The 21318-nt window shown below is 39.8% G+C and overlaps 1 protein-coding gene across 1 annotated transcript in view; it reads right to left on the reverse strand.

Moving 5' to 3' along the window:
* The window catches only part of LOC124621864 (leucine--tRNA ligase, cytoplasmic), a 157920-nt gene that overhangs the window by 81713 nt on the left and 54889 nt on the right, over nucleotides 1–21318 (reverse strand). Inside the window, exons 3-4 of the mRNA XM_047147326.1 lie at nucleotides 12036–12254; nucleotides 10658–10819 (exon numbers count right to left, since the gene is read on the reverse strand). Of these exons, the coding sequence (XP_047003282.1) occupies nucleotides 10658–10819; nucleotides 12036–12254 (381 nt within the window). The remainder of the gene's footprint in view (nucleotides 1–10657; nucleotides 10820–12035; nucleotides 12255–21318) is intronic.

The raw sequence follows: 21318 nt of genomic DNA on the forward strand, positions 1-21318 counted from the left end.
TCCATACAGTTGATTGTGGAATTTGCAGCTCTCCGCTAGCTCTGCGAGTCGATTTTCCTGGGCTGCGAACAAATGCTTGCTGGATGCGTGCTACATTTTCATCACTCGTTCTCGACCGTCCAGAACTTTTCCCTTTGCACAAACACCCATTCTCTGTAAACTGTTTATACCAACGTTTAATACACCACCTATAAGCAGGTTTAACACCATACTTCGTTCGAAATGCACACTGAACAACTGTCGTCGATTCACTTCTGTCGTACTCAATAAGACAAAAAGCTTTCTGTTGAGCGGTCGCCATCTTAGCATCAACTGACGCTGACGCCTAGTCAACAGCGCCTCAAGCGAACAAATGTACAACTAAATGAAACTTTATAGCTCCGTTAATTCGCTGATAGATAGTGCTTAGCTCTGCCTTATGTCGTTGCAGAGTTTTCAATTCCTAAAGTTGTGGTATTCTTTTTGAATCACCCTGTATTTCTGAATTGTTTATCTGTACCAACCCAAAATTAATTATTGAAAATCATTTCCAAAATATGTATTATACACGAAACAAAAATAATTTCATGTTACTATCTCACATACCAACACTCAGCTCTGACTCCTCAATACAAGGTTACTAAAATTCTTAATAAATTAAAAGTGAAAAAACATTCAGTATGGAACTAGGTTTACTGAAGATAAAATTACATACCATCCTACATCCTACTGTTGGTATTCACTCATGGAATTTTTAAATGAGTGATGAAGTTTTCTTTTTTAGAGTAATGAAATAACTTTGTACTAATTTTTGTAAATAAAGATTACCTTTAGATTTCTTTTGATGCATTTTATGTATCTCAGTTACATTATCTATAATGACATAATGAGACCATAAAATTTTGATTCTGATACATGTAGGTGCTGAGCAAATATTTCATTATGTTGTCCAAGTTTACCAGGGAGAGTAAAAAATACTGATTAATGTTCAAGTAATTTAAGAATCTTCAAGCTCATTGTATGATAAATGGCATACCCATGACGGCATCTTAGTTCCTATTTTAGCCCCATCATTGACGCTGCATGTCCATGAATCCATCTACACTGCCTGACAAAAGAGTGAAGCAGCCAGAAGAGACGGTCAGATGTCAATGTAATTTTGTACACACACACACACACACACACACACACACACACACACACACACACACAGTATTAGCAGTCATGTAAATGATTACAGTTGCAATTCTCTATGAGAGGTAGAACAGAATGGGTGTGAACAGCATCATATGCTGTATAGGACACTACACTAGTTATTCTTTTAGACTGATCTTGTTACTAATGGTCCTATTTGGAATCTAAGTATAGTGATGGTCTACCTACCACTGTTAAGTTCTACTTCAGCTGAGTGTGATACCATATGGCCACGTGATGATTTAAGCCTCACACACTTTCCAGCACTGTAATTCAGTTTGTGTTAGTTCTGATTATGTCATTTGTAGTCCTGGAAATTTCCAGGGTCTGGAACTCTTGTAAACTATGGGTCATTTAGTGTGTGTTTCAGCACACTCAACAAAGTGCTAGTAAATGTAAGGGGATGAGGAGTTGCACACAGGCACAACAAAAAGACAGTTGTACATTTGAGCTCTTGGCCACACGGCCTGCTTCTAAAGTAGAAAACACACACACACACACACACACACACACACACACACACACACACACACACACACACACAGAGAGAGAGAGAGAGAGAGAGAGAGAGACTGCTTTCCCATCAGGCACAGTTGCTACACATGGTCCGGCAACAGTGCCCCGACACAGTGGTCTTGTGTGTGTGTGTGTGTGTGTGTGTGTGTGTGTGTGTGTGTGTGTGTTTTTGTTTTCTATTTTAGCAGCCTTTTTGTTGAGCTCGTCCGCAACTCAACATCTTCATATGGTGATTAGCAGTCTGCGCTTTCCATAATATTGTCATTACTCCATCCTGAATTTTCCATTGTTCAGTAAATGAGTTTTGTAATCTTTATTGGGGACTACAAAACTTGTGCCAAAACTGGCCCAATTCAATTGGATAGCATGGCTCCCCCACAGACATGAAATTTTTTGAATAGTGACAACAGCAGCTTGATCAGCATCATGATTTGGTGAAAGATTTCACTAGCTCGGCTCACCCTGAAGCCGCAACCTCTGCAGACTATTTCAACTTTCCAGTCGTTTAACAATACATAGGACGACTTGAAAGTTTACCAAAAAAGTGACAATTAGTGACTCATAACAGCAGCAGATTTTTTTTTTACCCTAATTTCTGTTTCCTCATGCTGAGATTGGCCCTGCAGTCAGGGCATTGCTGACAGAACATTTTTTTTTATAGTTTAATTAGAACTTTTGCAGCACTGTATGTCAGACTCAGGAAGTTACACTTAATGGATCACAAACCTTCAAAGACTGAGAACTAAGTGTAAATTTACATGTTCTTGTGGCCCACTACACACAGAAAGTTTAATCAGAGATGTAATTCATATTTCCCCTGATAGAGACATACGTGCACAGACTGTGGCAGTCAGATCAATTGATAGCAGAGGATTTGTGACTGACTTCTGCTTTTGTAATTTCTCAAGCTGCCCAGCAAACATTTTCACTGACTTTGAAGTGTCTACTATTGTCCTGGCAAGGACTAACAAAATGCTTCACAATTTCCGTCCAATCCTACTATGGTAAAAATATCTCATTATTCAATGGTGGCATGACAGCCCTGTTCTACTCCACCTCATGTGGATGAGGGATGTCACACACGATGTTTTCGGTTTTTGCCTACTTATTCTGATTTGTTTGACTTTACAGCCGCATTGAAACTGCCTTCATTATGATGCTGAATCCCAACAGTGTTTTCATAAGGGACACAGTGGAAGTATGCAGAGTCAGATAGCTGTCTGGCCGCTGTCTTTCTACAATCCAGTTCAATAACATTACGGGAAGTCATGTTCAGTGGTTCCACAAAAAGTAGTGTTACACACGTAAATCAGGAATGTAACTTACATTCTTATTTGATGCAGGTACACATATCACTATGATCAATCAACCAAAATACTTTAGTTTTCACACTCTGCCTCTGAACACTTTCAATCCAAATTTTGAGCTTATGGGCGTCATGAGGTTCATTGTTAAGCTAAATGAGCCTCTCTGGAAGTATAAACAAGTGGTCAGGACACTGCCTTTTCTTGTGGGTACCGATCAATCTCCAGAAATTATTTTTGGGCTTGATGGCTATTTGGCTTTGGTTTTCCAGCCTTCAGTGCCTTGTGAAGAAACTGAAACTTTATGTTACCAATCTGCACCATTATTTGAACCTGGTCTACAGACATCCTTGAATTTTCAGGCATACATTATTTAAAATCTTCTGCAGTGATGTGTTTATAAAGTACCAGATTCTGATGATCTTCAGAATGAAGTGAAATAGGAATGAGACAGGTTGGAACAACAGCAAGTGCTTTTGCCTATATGTTTCAGTCAATGGTCTCTCCCTCAGTGGTCATAAATAAGCCTGGTGACACCCTAAGCGCATATGGTTACTTTAAAATTATTGTAAATGCCGAAGCAGAAATAGATTCATATCCGCACAATGAACTCTCTTTCCACATTAACTGGTTGCCATTTTTTTTCAAACACTGACCTGGTGAAGTCTTATTTCTGGCTTCTGCTGGCTGAAGAGTCACAGAACATCTTTGTATTAAATACACCTTTAAGTCTTTACCAGTATAATAGGCTGCTGTTTGGGGTGGCAAGTGCACCTGCAATTTTCCAACGGCTTTTAGAACAGCTGATAGCAGGTGTTCCCAAATGTAACTGTAACTTTTCTAAATGTTTACTGTTGCAACTTTGTCACTTACCTAGGATCATCCTTAGTAAAGAGGGGTTATAGCTCACAGGATTACATCAAAACAATCAAAAACATGCCAGTTTCCAAATCTGTCAGCAGGTGTTTCAAACTTTGAAAACCTGCTCATAAGTCACCACTGGTTTTGGCAACAGATGCATCTCAACATAGCATCAGGACCATTCTTTCCCTGATAGTTCTGAATAGCTGGTTGCATGTTTCCAAAATCCTAAACAAACTTCAAGAATATTATTGGGAAACAGAAGAGGAACTGCTGGCCATCACTTCTGGAGTGAATCAGTTCCATATTTTCCTTCATGGAAGTAAGTTTCATATATTTTACAGTGACTTTGATAGGCCCAAGGCAAAACTGCCATAAAGAACATTGTACTCATTCAGTTACAAGTACTTCATACATTATTGAGTTTCCCCATCAACATTCCATGACAGACTCTCTATAACTCCAGGCTTTAAACTTGATATGAAACTGTTTTCAGACTCCCAGGCTGAAGAGTCTTTGGAGAACTTCTCAGTAACTTCTAGGAATGATCCAGTAGCTTCCAGCAGGACCCTCTACTGAAGTGTGTTTTTCTGTGTGTCTGCGTAGGACAGATGGCCAAATTGTAAGCCTCAGTATCACTAGGCCTCAAGTTTTTTTGTATGATGCCACCGGCTCCAGATTTGCTAAGGTGTTCTGATCATGAAGCAGGAGGCCAATTGTCAGGCACAGGTGTCTGTGGCTCCGTAGCTATGGTGCTGTGGCTCCTCCATTAATCTCACTGGGAGAGTAACATGAAACAGTTTACTTGCGGTTATGTGTATTGATTGCAAACGGACAATGACATCACACAAGTAGTGTGCTGTTGTTTGACCCATCAGGCACAGCAGCAGTCTTATTTCTCTTTGCCACATTCCACTCAGCCATGGGAACACCAGCATGTACAATTTAGTCAGACCATTCTTTGGAACTGCATACCTCATCCATGTTTATTCTTTTTTCCATTCTCCATATGTCATGAGGTTGTAGCAGACAACAACGACAGCTTCTGCTGTTGCTGCTGCTAATGAGCCACAGTTTACAGTGGTTGCCTTTTCATGATTCTTCTTATGCCCATGATGGCATTGGACAAATCATGAGTCCTGTGTTCAATCCTGCCTCCAACAGTTTGGCGGAACATTCTGTCCACAGCTTTATGACCCAAATGTCAAAGGCTACTGAAGGCAGCCACATCATAATCAGATCTCAATACTTTCATAGCTCCTTGCAAAGCAATGCCCACTAATGGCTGCAGTCTGGTAAAGCTGCTGCATGGACATCCCTATGGGATGCTGCTGGATCTATTACTACCACTGCCTGCTCCACTTGAAGAAGCAACAACTTTTTGTTTGGGCGCTCCAGTGTCAGTGCACTAAGCTGACCCCCTGGTTGGGTCTGGGGAATCCCGGCAGTTGTCCCCACCATCTGAGGTGCTACTGCAGGAGTGATCGCCTCTGCACCATGACCTACAGCATCCTGCCAAGGACAACAGGCATTCGGTCCTTCCATCATCTATGTGTGATCTTTTTTCCTTGCCAGTGAAGCCGACAGTGCTTCTGGTACTTCAACCTGAGCAGCCAAAACCACCTTATTCACTTCCTCTTTAGGGTCAGAACATCAATGTCCTGGAGGTGCCAACTGAGACCTGATCTGGTAAAGCACCCCTCGCTACACACCACTCAACACTGGTGTAATATTCTACAATATTTATTATTTTACTCATCAGTTTCTAGCTGTTATGACTTCATCAGATAAGAAATTAAGTGTGTCTGGCTGTGAAATATTTGTGGACTCAAAGATTTTAAGCTAGTGAACCTATGGAGTATCTCAGTTGGTTTCCATAGTTGCCAACTATTAATGTTTGATTTAGGACTAAACAAGAGGAATTATTTATGTAAAAGTATTTAGCTTGGATTATATATGTGACAGATTCATTAAAGAACTACATCACAAATTACCACAACTGTGCTGAGAAGTTCCGGTTACCTTGTCAAAAAAGGTAACTACAGCTATTTCAATTGCCCATTTAGTCTTACTCGTAGTGTTTGCAACACTGGCTTTGTTAAAGATAAGCTTATTTTGTTCAGTCAATTCTTTGAAACAAGCCACCAAGTTTACAACATATTATTCAATTCATCTTTATCCTCGGAACGATTGCTGTAATTCGTCATGTAAATCATTATTAAATGTGTCACATATTTTATCTTAGCTAAATAGCTGTACCTCTCATTTTAGTCATAAATCAAATATTAACACTGGTCACATTTCAGAACCAACTGTGACACCCTAGTTTAAAAACTTGGTTCGCACAAAAATTGCGCAACCACACATTCGTGATAGGGTAACGGCCAAAAAACAGTTCATAAAATAATAAATATTGTAAAATATTACACTAGTGCCTTGTATTTTTTCATTGTTCACAGAACACATCTGCTGGCATTCCCTCTATGCATTCATTTTTCTGTATGAGAAGTTCATCCTTTCTGTTAATGACACTCCTGATGTGTTAATGGAAGATGCTAAATGCAGTTTCATTAGTATCCATGCCTTTGTCCAAGCTGTAAGTTTTGTTTTGCTGGCAGCTGTTTCAACTGTAACATCATTTTGTGGCTCTGTCTTTTGGACAACTTTAGCCTGTGAGAGGCTGAAGGTATGCACTGGAAATAAGGTGACTGGGAATGGATACTGTTTTAATCATACATGATGCTTTTGGCAATTAGCTGTGCAAGTGGCACTTACCAGAAGCATTCAGATGCAGTCCATGCCATATATAATGCAACCAAATGAGTAGCAATGTATCAGTCCCATCTATGAGTGAATGTCCCTTCCTGGGCAATTTCACAAACCCTGTATTAACTTGTTACAAAGAACACTTACAAAAAATCTAATTATCTGGTTAGTTCTGAGCTAACTCTGACATTCCCCTCCCATGACTACTACCCAGAACTAAGACTTTCTTGGTCGTCTTAAAACTTTCCCTGCTAGACTTAGATCTCATCCTTCATCCTGAAACATCTGACTGCCTCTGCTGAACTTCATGGGTTGTCTGAATGCTTTTGTCAGCCTCATAGGCATGAAAGCCACAGAGACAGCTAGATTGAAGCTATCGGACTTTCTTCTCCTCCTGGATCTTCTTGATGATTTAGAAGGCTTGATTGTAATCCAATTTTCTGGTCTAACCCTAAATGATGCTTGTTAAAGTACTAACTCTATGATGTAACATGTCAATTCTGTGGAGTAACATGTTTCACTTCTAACCACTTAGGGTAACGAAAGATGTTCGTAAACCTGGAAATGGGTAGAAATCATTAAGTGTGGAACATCTCACTGTGGTCACTCTGGTTTGCCATACGTGCAAGATTTGGTGCAAAAGGCATCAGTTCAGAACATTGACAAGGCGTGACAGTGAACATCTCCACTTGCTACGGAGGCCCGCTTACGCTTTGCTGTCACTGCTTGGCAGTGCCTCAGAAGCCACGAAGCAAAAGGTGCATGTGATAATGTCAATACTAGACCAGTTCAAGATTATAGGTAGGAGTGGTTATTCTCTAATGTCAAATGAGTACAGCAGTACTGCAAGTTAATAGCATCTGTATCACCTGCAATTATAAGTGAAATTGTACAGTGGAAACATTGTGATTATACGAGGTGTGATTGGAAAGTTTTAAGATTGGGCTTGTAAATTGTACAATGGTGGTACTTACATGCTGCTGTGATGCATCTCCTTCAAAATAGTCCCCTTCTGACTGAACACACCAACTCCAACGATGTTTCCACTTTTGGGAACATTCCTGGAAATTTTTTCCTGAAGTGTGTTAAGGACCCTCTCTGTATTTACCTGGATGTCTTCAATCGAGTCAAATCGCTTCCCTTTCCGTGAAAATTTCAGTTTAAGAAACATTTACAAGTCCACAGGGGCCAAATCAGGGGAATGTGGTGGTTGTGGAAGCACAGGAATTTTGAATTTGTTCAAAAATTCAATGATGGAGAAGGCACAATGAGCCGGAGCATTGTCATGGTGTAGCACCCAACTCCTGTCTTTCCACAATGCAGGCCTTTTCTTCCGCACCTTTTCGCGCAAACGCTCAAGGACACATTGTAGTATTCCTGGCTAATTGTCTGATCTCCAGGGGTAAATTCGTGATGCACAATACAGGTAGAACGGAAAAAAAAAAAATCACCAACATTGTCTTCACCTTCGGCTGACTTTGCCGTCCTTCTTTCTGGTAGTGGTGATCCTGGAGTCTTCCACTGCAAAGACTGCACTTTGGTTTCAGGATCATATCCATATACCCATGATTCGTCACCTGTAATTACCCTATTCAACAAATAAGGCTCATTTTTAGTCCTATTAATCAGTTCCTGGCACACTTCAAGTTGGTATTGTCTCTGTTCACTTGACAACACTTTTGGAATGAATTTTGCGGACACTCGATGGATGTTAGATCTTCAGTTGAAATTGACTGAACTGCAAAGAAACTTAAATTAAGCTCATCAGTAATCTGCTTGATTTTAAGTCTACGATCAGAGCGCACTAAGTCATGAACTTTCACAACATTTTCACTTGTTTTTGAAGTGGAAGGATGGCTGGACCATGGTTCATCTTCAAATGATTGGTTGGTCGGTTGTTTGGGGGAAGAGACCAAACAGCTAGATTATTGGTCTCATAGGATTAGGGAAGGATGAGGAAGGAAGTCAGCCTTCGAAGGAACCATCCTGGTATTTGCCTGGAGTGATTTAGGGAAATCACGGAAAACCTAAATCAAGATGGCCGGACGCGGGATTGAACAGTCATCCTTCCGAATGAGAGTCCGGTGTGCTAACCACTGCGCCACCTCACTCGGTTTCAAATGATTTATGGCCATTTTTAAATCTGTTGAACCAAACAAGAACATGTGACTGGCTCATACAATTATCTCCAAAAGCTGTTTTTAATAGTTTGCAAGTCTCAGAAGTTGATTTCCCGGTTTTAAAAGAAAATTTCACACAAACTCGTTGCTACGTTTTACGTCCATTTTCACGCAGACAAAATTCAGCAACAAGCCTAACAGACACCCACTCAACCAGCTGCCACAATGAACTGAATAAAGGAAACACAGTTTCCTGTCAGAGGGCGTTCAAGGACACGGCAATGACTCACTCTCCACCCTCCGTGTACCTGCCTGTCAAACCGGTAAGCAGTAGCGGATCCATTCTTAAAACTTTCCAATCACAACTCATGATACAGAAGTGTTATTAAAAAACTGATTAAGTCATTTTAGTAGTTTGAATAGATTGGGGGGCTCTTTTAGCATCTACACACCACAAAAATCACACGTCACAGTCTAGTGGCACTGCATAGCAGGTCCACTACAGCATATAACTTCAAGAATGGAGATCACATGATACTTTTAAGGTAAAAGTTGGCACACATATTGTGTAGCAGGAGTGATAAACACTCCACCTATTGATGTGACCATTAAAAGTAAATATTTTGTGCAATGAAATTTTCTTACAACAGAAAATGAAAATTATTTACTAGAGATCATGTTTATGTGATTTGTTATAGTAGTATTTGTTATTAAGTGCCAATTAATGGAGATTGTACGATAGACACAAATGACTACCTCGCAAATAGATGCTGCTTTAGTTCACAGTCATTACACAATTGACATAAATCTTAGTAACATATCAGTTAGATTATATTCAACTAATGCTTTAGTTAACACTTTAGCTATACTAAACTAGTACTTTCAATAATGTACTGATAATTTTGCAAGACCTAAAATTTAGCATTGCTACAGTAGATTATTGAATTTTATTTCCCCACTAACATGTGTTATCTATTGGGTAAATGAAATGATTACATGGCATCAGTGGCTGGGAGACCCCATCTGGGGTACTTTGGCTGCCTGGTGGAAGTCTGACGCCACTTTGGCAACTTACATGCCGGTGAAGGTGAGATAAAATGATTAGGATAATACAAACACCCACTCATGGAGCAAAGAAAGTCTCAGACCCAGCCAAGAATCTAATCCACGATCCTGCGATCTAGAGGCAACAATGCTGATCACTGGACCATGTGCTGCGGACTATTAAGTACAGATATGTTAATATTGGTACAGTTATAAATGCACTTAAATTAAATGTCTTTGAAACTGTAAACAGCAGTATCTCCACTTTCAATTTAGATGATCTGAGCATTTATTTAATAATCATGTGCTCCTCATGTACAACAATTGCCTCAGGTTTCTCCTATCTCATTTATAACTGAGAATACAGAAGACAGATTTCTTATCTATCAGTTTATAGCAGTGATTGGTCACACACACACACACACACACACACACACACACACACACACACACACTCTCTCTCTCTCTCTCTCTCTCTCTCTCTCTCTCTCTCTCTCTCTCTCTCTCTCAACAGTTACATCGCTTGAATTCACTCACTCAAGATACACTTTTTACTTTTTAGTTACTTTTGGAGTGAAATAATTAAATAATTATTGGATACAAGCACAGGTCAATACTACAACAAGAAGAAGAATCCCTTTTTTTCAGCATACAAAGTAAGCCACTTTTCAATTTTGTTTTTACTGTTTCAAAGTTATAATGGTAACTATGGACATGTATAAATAAAATTGACTCAAAGACAATAATAGCAGCCACTAACAGGAATGCAAAAATTACCCAGAGCATAAACTGTGTGTGATGTAATTATATTTAAATTATATGTGATTGAAGATTACAATATCATTTAATTAAGAAATCATAAAAAGCACTTACATGGAGGCCAATAGTTTTCAAGTCAACAACAGCTAGTGGTGGAAAGTAATCAAGCCAGTATAGCGGATTAGCAAATTTCTTAATTTCCTCATCATCAAGTCCCAGACTCTGCATAATTTGCCACTGATACTTTGCAGCACCTGCTTTTGCAGTGGCTTTGCTCTGAAATAGGCAGACAGTGTAACAAATTACTTATTTGAAGGTATGGGTTTCCTTCTCTCTCTCTCTCTCTCTCTCTCTCTCTCTCTCTCTCTCTCTCTCTCTCTCTCACACACACACACACACACACACACACACACTGTGGCAGTAGTAATATCTGAACAGATGATGATATGCAGAGGATCAGGAAAGATAAGGAGGATGAAGAGCAGTTAGGATGGCCAATTGGTGGCCTTGGAAGGATGACCACTTATTTGAGGGGATGTGGCTAGCACTACAGATACAATTAAAACAAGGATGGGTGGAGGAGGTGAACAAAGAAGAAGGGTTAGGAAGAAAAAAATGAGATGAAAGAGAAAATAAATAATATAAAAACTTATAAGTAATAAATACATCAAAAACTTGAACATATAATTACAGTAAGAAATTTAATATACACAAATAAGTGTATTAAATGAAGAAAGAAATGAAGAGAGAAATGAAGAGAGAAGGTAGAGGAAATTTATTTTCTTCTTTTGTCTCTATGCATTTAGAAAGACATGAGTATTTTCAAGTAGTGCTCACCCAGTATAAAAATGAGGGATGAAATATTATTTCTTCCTCATTCTATTCACTTTTACAGAGAAACTCGCTTTATAAAAGCAACACACCAACAGTTGAAATAGAAAAAACAAAAAGGACAAAGTTTACATGAATCACAGACAGATGCTGTACATGATTTTCCCTAGCATCTTAGGGTAAGTTATCACGTGACACGGGTGGTACCCTATAATAGAAAAAATGTATTGTCCAATTTTGAGTGAGAGCCATCTAATATGGAAACTCCAAAAAAATGGGATTTATGAGAGAGAGAGAGAGAGAGAGAGAGAGAGAGAGAGAGAGAGAGAGAGAGAGAGAGAGAAAGAGAACTGGCAAAAAAGTCCTTTCGGTGGTTTAGGAGAAACCATTTTAGATTTGGTGTTTCTGAAGCTCTTACGGTATTATGATCAGTTTGGTGAACAACATTTTGTTAACAGAATCAGATACTGTGCTTTTCTAATTTATGTACAAATGAAAAGGAAGTCATCAGCAAACATTCTTTCTAATTTGATTAATTTTGTAATATATTTGAAGTGGGTTTATGCTCTACACATTTTACATTAATCAGACAGAATATTATCTGAAACTCCATTCTGCTATGGAGGCAATATTTAGCAGATATAAAAAACTCAAATTTTACCTTTTTGCCTTTGCTTTTATCTTTCAGAACATTATCTTCAAGTTCAGCTGCTTTGACCATCGGAGATATATCATCAGAGGGGAAATTTGGAGGATAGCCAAATTCCTCCATCTCTCTTTTCAGTTTATCTGCACACGCCTTGATGGGCATGCCAGTGCAATGAAAGCCAAATGGGAAGAGTACATGTTTGCCTCTCATTCTCTGATAGCGAACCGCAAACTGCCAAGCAAGCAACAAAACAAATATGAATTAAAAACATAGAAAAGCTAGGAATAAATGTTTTCAATATAAAAAATGCTGTCAATATAATGGAAATACAAATTATTTGCACTTGTTGAACAACTGTCACTGGGAACTGGCTAATAGACCAAAATCCAGACAACAGAATGAGTAAAAATAATCCTCACAGTAAGTTGTAGACGTACTGAGCAGTAGATAGTTTATCAACGAGGATTGACACAGTAGTCAACTTTATGAAATGGTGTTCTTCTGAGTCCACAGATATATACAGTTACACTGACCATGTTCTGCACCTTGGGTCATAATTGGTCTTGGAGTGATTGAGATAGACAAGGAAGAGGTAGGAGAACTGGAGCGGTGAAGATAAGATGGGGCTAGGACACAGAAGGGCAGCAAGGGAATGAAATAAGAATAAGGTACCAGAGAATTCAGCCTAGTATAAAACAGTGTAATGGAAGAACCCGAAAAGAATCACACAAATGAACATTTATAGACTTGTAAATCCATGAATTGAACTAAAGTGAGAGAAGCAGGCTGTTTTGAGGAGTGGGGAATTGAACACATGTGGGAACAGGGGAGATGATAGGTGTTGGACAGGGACTAGCAAAGAGTGAACCAGTTCAAGGGAATGGAGAATGTGATGCAGGGATATAGTTCCCACTTAAGTAAGCCAGAGAAACTGGTGTTATGGAGGGGGGTCCAGATGGTATGGATTGCAGGGCACACACTTTAAACTGACCATGTTGTAATTAGTAATCACCAGCATTTACTACCAATGTGCCATCTGTCATGTCATTTGCCAGTCACTATGGGGCAGGTGTTTATTTGTGTAGGAAGCTGGCTGATCGTGATGCCTACATAGAAGACCACAGAATAATTAAATTAAGTTGCTACATAAAGTCATGCAGAATGTCCTTGACTCTAATGTACATTCTGAACATGTTCTATATCACTGCTTTATTAGGTCACTAAAATCAGCAGATGACTTCCTACTAAAAATTAAATATCTGCCACTCAAAACACGACTGCCAGGAAAGTACAAGCACAATGTATGCAGGAATTAAGAGTAGAAATATTTAAAAAAACATTCACAATTTAGTTTACGTAAGTCATAAAATACTGTATCACCTAGTACTGTGTCAAATTATTACATTTACAACATTGGTGTTCAACTGATGAACAGCTGCCTCTTACTTCCATTCCACTTCTGTGCATTTTCTAAAGAACCTTTGGTGATTCTGTCTTCTCTAATGTTAGATTCAACAATGTTGTGTGTTACTGACTCTCATCCTTTACAAAGTTATATTCCTCTAATCTGGTATTTCTTTTAAGTGTGTTATCTTTCTAAGCATGAAAATTATTTGTGCTGTATGGAGAGCTTGCCCATCTAGAAAAACCATTCTATGAAGCAAATTTGGTGAACTATATTAATATTCACTGTTTTTGTATTCTCTGTAGATTCATTAAATCACATATTTCCTCTGGGCGGTGCTAAATAACAGCCACTTATAGGCAAATATCTAAAACTGAGAAGCAGAGGCAGTCAGATAATCTCAAAGACCTTCTGGCTAAAATGACGTTTTTACAAGACATGGACTGAACAGCACTTTTCACGTCTCTCCAGCTATAAACTTGGGAACTATTATCGAGATCTGTCAAATCAACTGAAGACATAAGTAAATCAAAGTGTCAAGTCGTATAGAAGATTTTATCAAAATATTGCTATCAAGGAAATTCATGCTGAAAATAATGATAAAATGAATCAGGGGGGCAAAAATTCCTGACACTGGCATATTAAGAGCATTTACTATCACACTTATGGAGTGCCAACTTATGTACAATTGTCAATCAAGAATGCATAGCTATGTTCTGCATCTGATCTCTATGAAATCTAAAAAGCAGCAGTAAAAATTAGCAAACTAACAGTAATTAATATACACAATCCTCCAGCTATCTATTGACCTCAACAACTTATATTTGGCGTGTGACGGAAAGAATAAAGAAACTTTTGTGTCAGCAGCATGGAGACATGAGTATAATCCCAATTTATGCTTTTAACAACCAATGAGAATAAACTACAAAGTTCCCAATTTATATTACAAGATTTGGCATACAGACAACATTATCAACTGGTATCGTTCTTTACACAACCTAGATGGAACTTCAGAAAAAAAAAATGCTGAATCACTAAATTTTCAGACATCAAGTAGAGAATCATGATCTTCCTTACATCACTCAAAAATAACATTCATGAGCAACCAGAGTTATCAAGAACTTTCTCTGCAGCTAAAATTTCTTCTGCATTATGGGAACTAACCAAGAAGTTGGCTGGCAGAATTATTCTCTGATGTTACGATATCTGGTTCCATCCCACAGAAGATGAAGCTCTTAAATTGATAGCAATACTCAAACCTGCCAAGTCATCAGACCAGCCTAAGAATTGTCGCCAATTCCTCTACCAACCACCATTTATAACTTCCTTCAACAAATTCTATACAATTTGATTAGTCCTGTAATCTTTCAAAACCTTACTGTTTAGCAACTAGACTCCAGGATTAGCTGCACTGACCAAGTTTTATCACTAACAACAACAATTGAATCACGATACCAAATGAAACGGAAAACACCAGTTGTGTTCATTGATTCAAGTCTAGCATGTGAGGCAGATTGGAGGCATGGATTGCTTTATAAATTATTACAAATAACTCCATGTAGATGGACTACAAATCCCCTTTTGACACTTGCAGGAAAGGATTTTTGTCACATACTCCTCACAAAATGATCATGAAAGGAAAGTCAAACCTGTACAGAGACTTTCTGACAGTTGTTCAACCTATGTAGAGCTTACAAACAAAACAGGAGGAGGCTGAGAGAAGTAACTATTACTGAATTCTAATAAGGGTGTGTTTTTAGGAAACATTGTTATAAAAAAATCTCAAAATGTACATTTCCAATTTACTTCAATCGTTTACACATTACTGTAATAAACATTCAGACACATAGGGACTATATACCTTTTAAAACACACACACACACACACACACACACACACACACACACACACAGTAGAGAAACACTGTTAACAAACTGGAAAGTTTTATTTTATGATTAGAATGCTACTGCAGATTCTGAATTTGGAATAACAAGTAAAACTCAAGGTCAGAGAGAATGGAGAAGATGAGATGGACAGAGGGGTGGAGCAAAATGGACATAGAAATTGGGAAGGAGGTGGTGGACAGAAAGAGGTGGAGGAAGTGACTGACAGAGAGAGGGGAAAGGGAGGGAGCAGGAGGAGATACAGAAGAGGGGGGGGGGGGGGGGGGAGGAGGTGGAGATGGACAAACAAAGGTGGAAGAGATAATGGACAATTTGGAAGAAGGAGGAGATGGACAAAGAGTGGGGTAGGGGGAGATGGACAGAAACAGGGTAGATAAGGAGGTTAGAACATAAATCCAATTCCCATACATATTAGAAATGTGTGCTTTATCTTTTCTTCCTTTTCCATCTAAGTAGACAGAGCCACAGCAAAGTCTGGTTGCGTACAGGTAGAAAAATATAAAAGATACCAACTATTTCCTCCACCAACTCTTAACTGTTCCCGTTTCTTTACCACACAGCACCCTGCTCATCATTATTAATGCCACTTCCATCTACACTAACACCCTGAATTGCCAGTATTGAAGACTACTTTTCCCAATGCCCAACTGACTCCAAACCCACTGTGGCAACTATATACTCATCCACAATTACTTCTCCTTTGAATACATCACCTACAAACAAATATGTGGTACGCCAATGCACATCAGCATGGCAGCATGCTATGCCATTCTGCTCGTGTGCCATCAACAGCAATCCTTTCTAACCACCGAGAATCTTCATGATCTGGAGTGAGGGTGAGGACACCTTATCCATGTTCCTCCAGAACCTCGACACCTTTTCCCCCACTCACTTCACCTGGTTGTCCTCATCCCAACATGCCACATTCTTTGATGTTGATTTCCACTTCAAGGGTGGTTACATTACTACCTCCATCCATATCAAGCCTACCCACCAATACCACATCCACTACGACAGCTCCCACACACTCCATACCACGAAGTTCCTTCTGTACCACCTAGCCCCTTACAGTTGTAAAACCTGTAGTGGTGAGCAATCCCTCTCCAAATATACCAAGGGTCTCACTGAGGCCATCACAGACTGAAATTATCCTCCTTGTATAGAAACAGACCTCCTGCGAGTTCTCTCCAGTCACCTACCACTTCCAACATACCATCCATGCTCCTGGCCACAAAGCACTTCTTTCATGACTCAGTACCACCCAAGACTAGAGCAGCTGCATCACATTCTTCACAAGATTTCCAACTACCTCTTGTTGTGCCCTGAAATGAGGAATATTCTATCCACTATCCTTCCCACCCCTCCCACAATGGTATTCAGTCACCCACTGAACCAATGCAATATCCTTTTCCAACCACACTCCATCTCTGCTCTCAACCCCTTGCCTCGTAATGCATGTCCCTGCAATAGACCTAGATGCAAGACCTGTACAATACTTCCTCCCACCACTATCTACTCCAGTCCTATCCCATCAAAGACCGGCTACCTGTGACAGTACTCGTGATATATAAAGTAAGCTGCAACCACTGTGCCTTGCTCTTTCTATGAGGGTATGACAACTAACAAGCTTTCTGCCCCACAAATGGCTGCCGACAAAAAATGGCCATGAGACAGCTGGACCACCTAGTTGGTGAACTTGCTCCCCAACACAATGTGCTTCACATCAATGACTGCTTGACATCTGGATCCTACCTACCACTAACTTTTCTGAATTACCAAGGTGGGAAGTCTCCCTGCAATACAGCTTTCTTCCCCAAAAACCGCCAGGCCTCAATCTTTGCTAGTCACCTACCTATCCTTTTCCGCACTACACAGCCCTCTATTCCACCAATGCATCCACTGGTCTTTTCCCCCTTCTCTACTTTTCCACTCCCCTCCCCCTCCCCCCAAAGGTTCTGACTGCACGCAGCAACCCTACCCAATACCCATCACATCCTTGCACGCTCCCATAAGCTACAGCACACCTCGCCCTACCCCTAACTGTCTATCCCTCGGCTCCTCACCCCAACATCTTCATTAGCCACCCCCAACAGATCGCTTCTCCAATCGGGTGCAGCTGTTGTCTGCAGTCCGGCCACACTGGCCAGAGACAGTGGCCGTGCGCTAGCAGGTGTGTGTGTGTGTGGGGGGGGGGGGGGGGGGGGGCATGCACTTATGCGAATGTGTGTTTTTTGCTTCAGAAGAAGGACTTTTTGCTAAAAGCATAAATGCACAGCAGACTTTTCCTTGTGCTTGTCTGTGACTCAAAGTCTCCTCTATATTGTGAGTAGCAATCTATCCTTTTAATAATATTATGGCTGCAAAATACTAACAAGAATTAACTAAAAATGGAATGACAAGAGGATCAATTTGTTTGTGAGAGATATAGTAACATGCAAGGAAATACTGGCCCTATGACTTACTGTAGTAGATAAAGTGCATGGAGGTAAACCTGTATGTATAACAGAAACTTTAGATTTAAAAAATATTTTTGACAATGTTGACTGAAATTCACTGTTTGGTGTTTTACAGTTATCAGGGATCAAATTCCTCGAGCATTAAGGTATCAACAATTTGTATAGAAACAAAACTGCAGTTGTAAAAAGTCCACGGACATAAAAGGGAGTTGGTAACAGAGAAGGGAGCAAGACAAGCTTGTAGCCTATTCCCCAAGTCGTTCAATATGTACACTGAGCAAGCAGCAAATGTAACAAAAGGATAAATTTGGAAACAGAATTAAAAGTTCATGGAGGAGAAATAAAAAAATTAACATTTGCTAGCAACAAAAGGCAACAGAGTTTGAAGTTCATTTGTATGAACTGGACAATGTTTTAATGTTGACCTGTTACTTATTACAATGTTTGTATCATCTGAAAACAAAACAAACTTAGCATCTGGCAATGTAATAGATGAGAGGTCATTAATGTACACAAGAAAAAGCAGTGGTCCCAAGATGGAACCTTGAGGAACACCACACATAATTAAAACCCAGTCAGATGAAGACTGACTGCTTACTGCACAGGTATTTCGCAATGACACTCTTAGTTTCCTATTGGATGGATAAGACTTGAACTATTTCGCAGCATTGTCGATGACACCATAATATTCTAATTTACTTAAGAGAATGCTGTGGTTCACACAGTCAAAGGCTTTTGACAGGTCACAGAAAATGCCAGTAGCCTCTAATTTATTATCTAATGAATTAAGTACATTCTCACTGCAAGTGTAAATAGCTTCCTCTACATCAGAACCTTTAAGAAATCCAAACTGTGACTTGGACAATATATTATTTGCAGTCACATGCTTAAGAAGACGCTTGAACACAATCTTTTTAAATATTTTTGAGAAAGCCAGCAAAAGTGAAATTGGTTGATAGTTTCATGGTATCTCTTTATCCCCCTTCTTGAAAAAAATGCTTAACTTCAGCATATTTTAGCCAGTCTGGAAATGTTCCACTAATAAGAGATTGATTACACAAATAACTTAAGATAGAACTCAACTTACATGAGCACTCTTTGGTTAACTTCGTTGATATGTTATCATATCCACTGGGATACTTAGATTTTAAGGATTTTATGACAGATACTACTTCTTTGGGAGACATGAGTGTCATTTCCATTTTACTGAAGTTATTTTTAACGACTGGTCTCAGATACTCCATTGCACTGTTCACTGAACCTGATAACCCCAAACTGTCTGTAACAGAAATGAATTACTTGTTTAAGAGGTTTGCAACACTACATGTACTTATTACCAAAGTCTCCTTTATTTTTAGAGCTATCTGTTCCTCTTCCTTTTTGGCCCCACCTGTCTCTGTCTTCACTATATCCCACACAGTTTTTATTTTGTTGCCTGATGTACTTATCTTTTTCTCATAACAAAGCTACTTTGATTTCTGGATTACTTGCTTCAATATTTTGCTATTTTCTTTGTAATACATTACATTACACTCATGCTCATAAATTAAGGATAATGTTGATACATGGTGAAACAATGCTCTGGTGGGCAGTTTGTGGGTTTAAATCACCTCGGGGTATGACCATGTGGTGCATTTGACCTGCGGTCATCGCACAGTGGTGCTGGCAGCAGTCCACATACGCAAAGGTGTGTTGGTGCATGTCAGAGTAAGGTGCAGACATTTTCAGATGTGCTAATGGTGACTGTGTGTTGAAAATGGCTCAAATAACACATATTGATGACGTTATGAGGGGTAGAATAATAGGGCGACTGGAGGCTGGTCAAACACAGCAGGTCATAGCACGGGCCCACCATGTGCCACAAAGTGTGATCTCAAGATTATGGCAACGATTCCAGCAGAGAGGAAATGTATCCAGGCACTACAGTATGGGACGTCCACAGTTTACAACACCACAAGAAGACAGATACCTCACCATCAGTGCCCGCAGACGGCCACGGAGTACTGCAGGTAACCTTGCTTGGGACCTTACCATAGCCATTGGAACACTTGTCTCCAGACAGTTGGTGTGGGGTGGGATTATGTTTAGTGTACGTACACCCCTGCATGTCTCTGACAGAGGAACTGTAACAGGTCAGGTGTATCGGGACGTCATTTTGCACCAGTACGTCCACCTTTTCAGGGGTGAAGTGGGTCTCATCTTCCTCCTGATGGATGATAACGCACGGCCCCACCGAGCAGCCATCATGGAGGAGTACCTTGAAACAGAAGATATCAGATGAATGGAGTGGCCTGCCTGTTCTCCAGACTTAAACCCCATTAAGCATGACTGGGATGCTCTCAGTCGACGTATCGCTGCACGTCTTCAAACCCCTACGACAGTTCAGGAGCTCCAACAGGCACTGGTGCAAGAATGGAAGGCTATACCCCAGCAGCTGCTCGACCACCTGTTCCAGAGTATGCCAACCCATTGTGCGAACTGTGTACGTGTGCATGGTGATCATATCCCATATTGATGTCAGGGTACATGCGCGGGAAACAGTAGCATTTTGTAGCACGTGTTTCGGGACAGTTTTCTCAACTTATCGCCAACACCATGGGCTTACTGATCTGTGTCGTATGTGTTCCCTATGTGCCTATGATATTAGCGCCAGTTTTGTGTAGTGCCACATCGTGTGGCACCACATTCTGTAATTATCCTTAATTTATGAGTATGAATGTATTACTGCTCATCTCTATAAAATAAATATTTTCTTGATTTTAACTGCTTTGCCAGAGAAGATTATGCCACATGATAATACAGAATGATAGTATGCAAAGTATGCTTCTGGAACCCTCTGCAAGTCAACACAATTTCTTGGTGCACAGTAGGCAGAACTGAGCTTTTTGGTTAATTCATGCTGATGTCACCTCAGTCTATTACCCAGTTGGATGTCTCACAACTTCACACAGTGAGCTTTATCTAATGTGTCTCCATCTATCTCTGTTTCGGCTACTAGCAAGTCATTTTTATTTGTTTAGAACTGTATGATATGAGCCTTTGTAAAATTACAAGTTAAGCTGCTTGCATCATTCTCCTGACAGTGTTCAATATGGAAATGTTTGGACCTTTTCACTACAGTGTGCAAGATATGGATTCATATAGGAGTAAGATAAAACTACTGGAAAAATCCTTTTCCACAGATGGAATTACAATAATACCCAGTCACAAATATACTCTCAACTGTTGCAAAGCGCTCAGCAGAAATCTTGTCTTCAAATAACTATAGTCATGAGTAACTTAGTAAAAGATATGGACTGCATTGCGTATGGTAAAGGTGAAATGGCCTGGAGGTGTACTGAATCGTATTACCTTTCAGAACCTCGTCTCAAGTTTGAGGTATGTACATTAAAAAAATAAAATGTTTCAACGAGATTCATTAACAATCTTTTGAAAGAGGATTGTGGCAACCTTTGTTTGGGAATACCCCATCCCACTACATACGCTACTTGTAGATAGCATAAAGGCCACACTCTAGGGCAGAATGATCA

Source organism: Schistocerca americana, chromosome 7 (assembly GCF_021461395.2).
Source record: "Schistocerca americana isolate TAMUIC-IGC-003095 chromosome 7, iqSchAmer2.1, whole genome shotgun sequence".
In the NCBI taxonomy this organism is placed as follows: domain Eukaryota; kingdom Metazoa; phylum Arthropoda; class Insecta; order Orthoptera; family Acrididae; genus Schistocerca; species Schistocerca americana.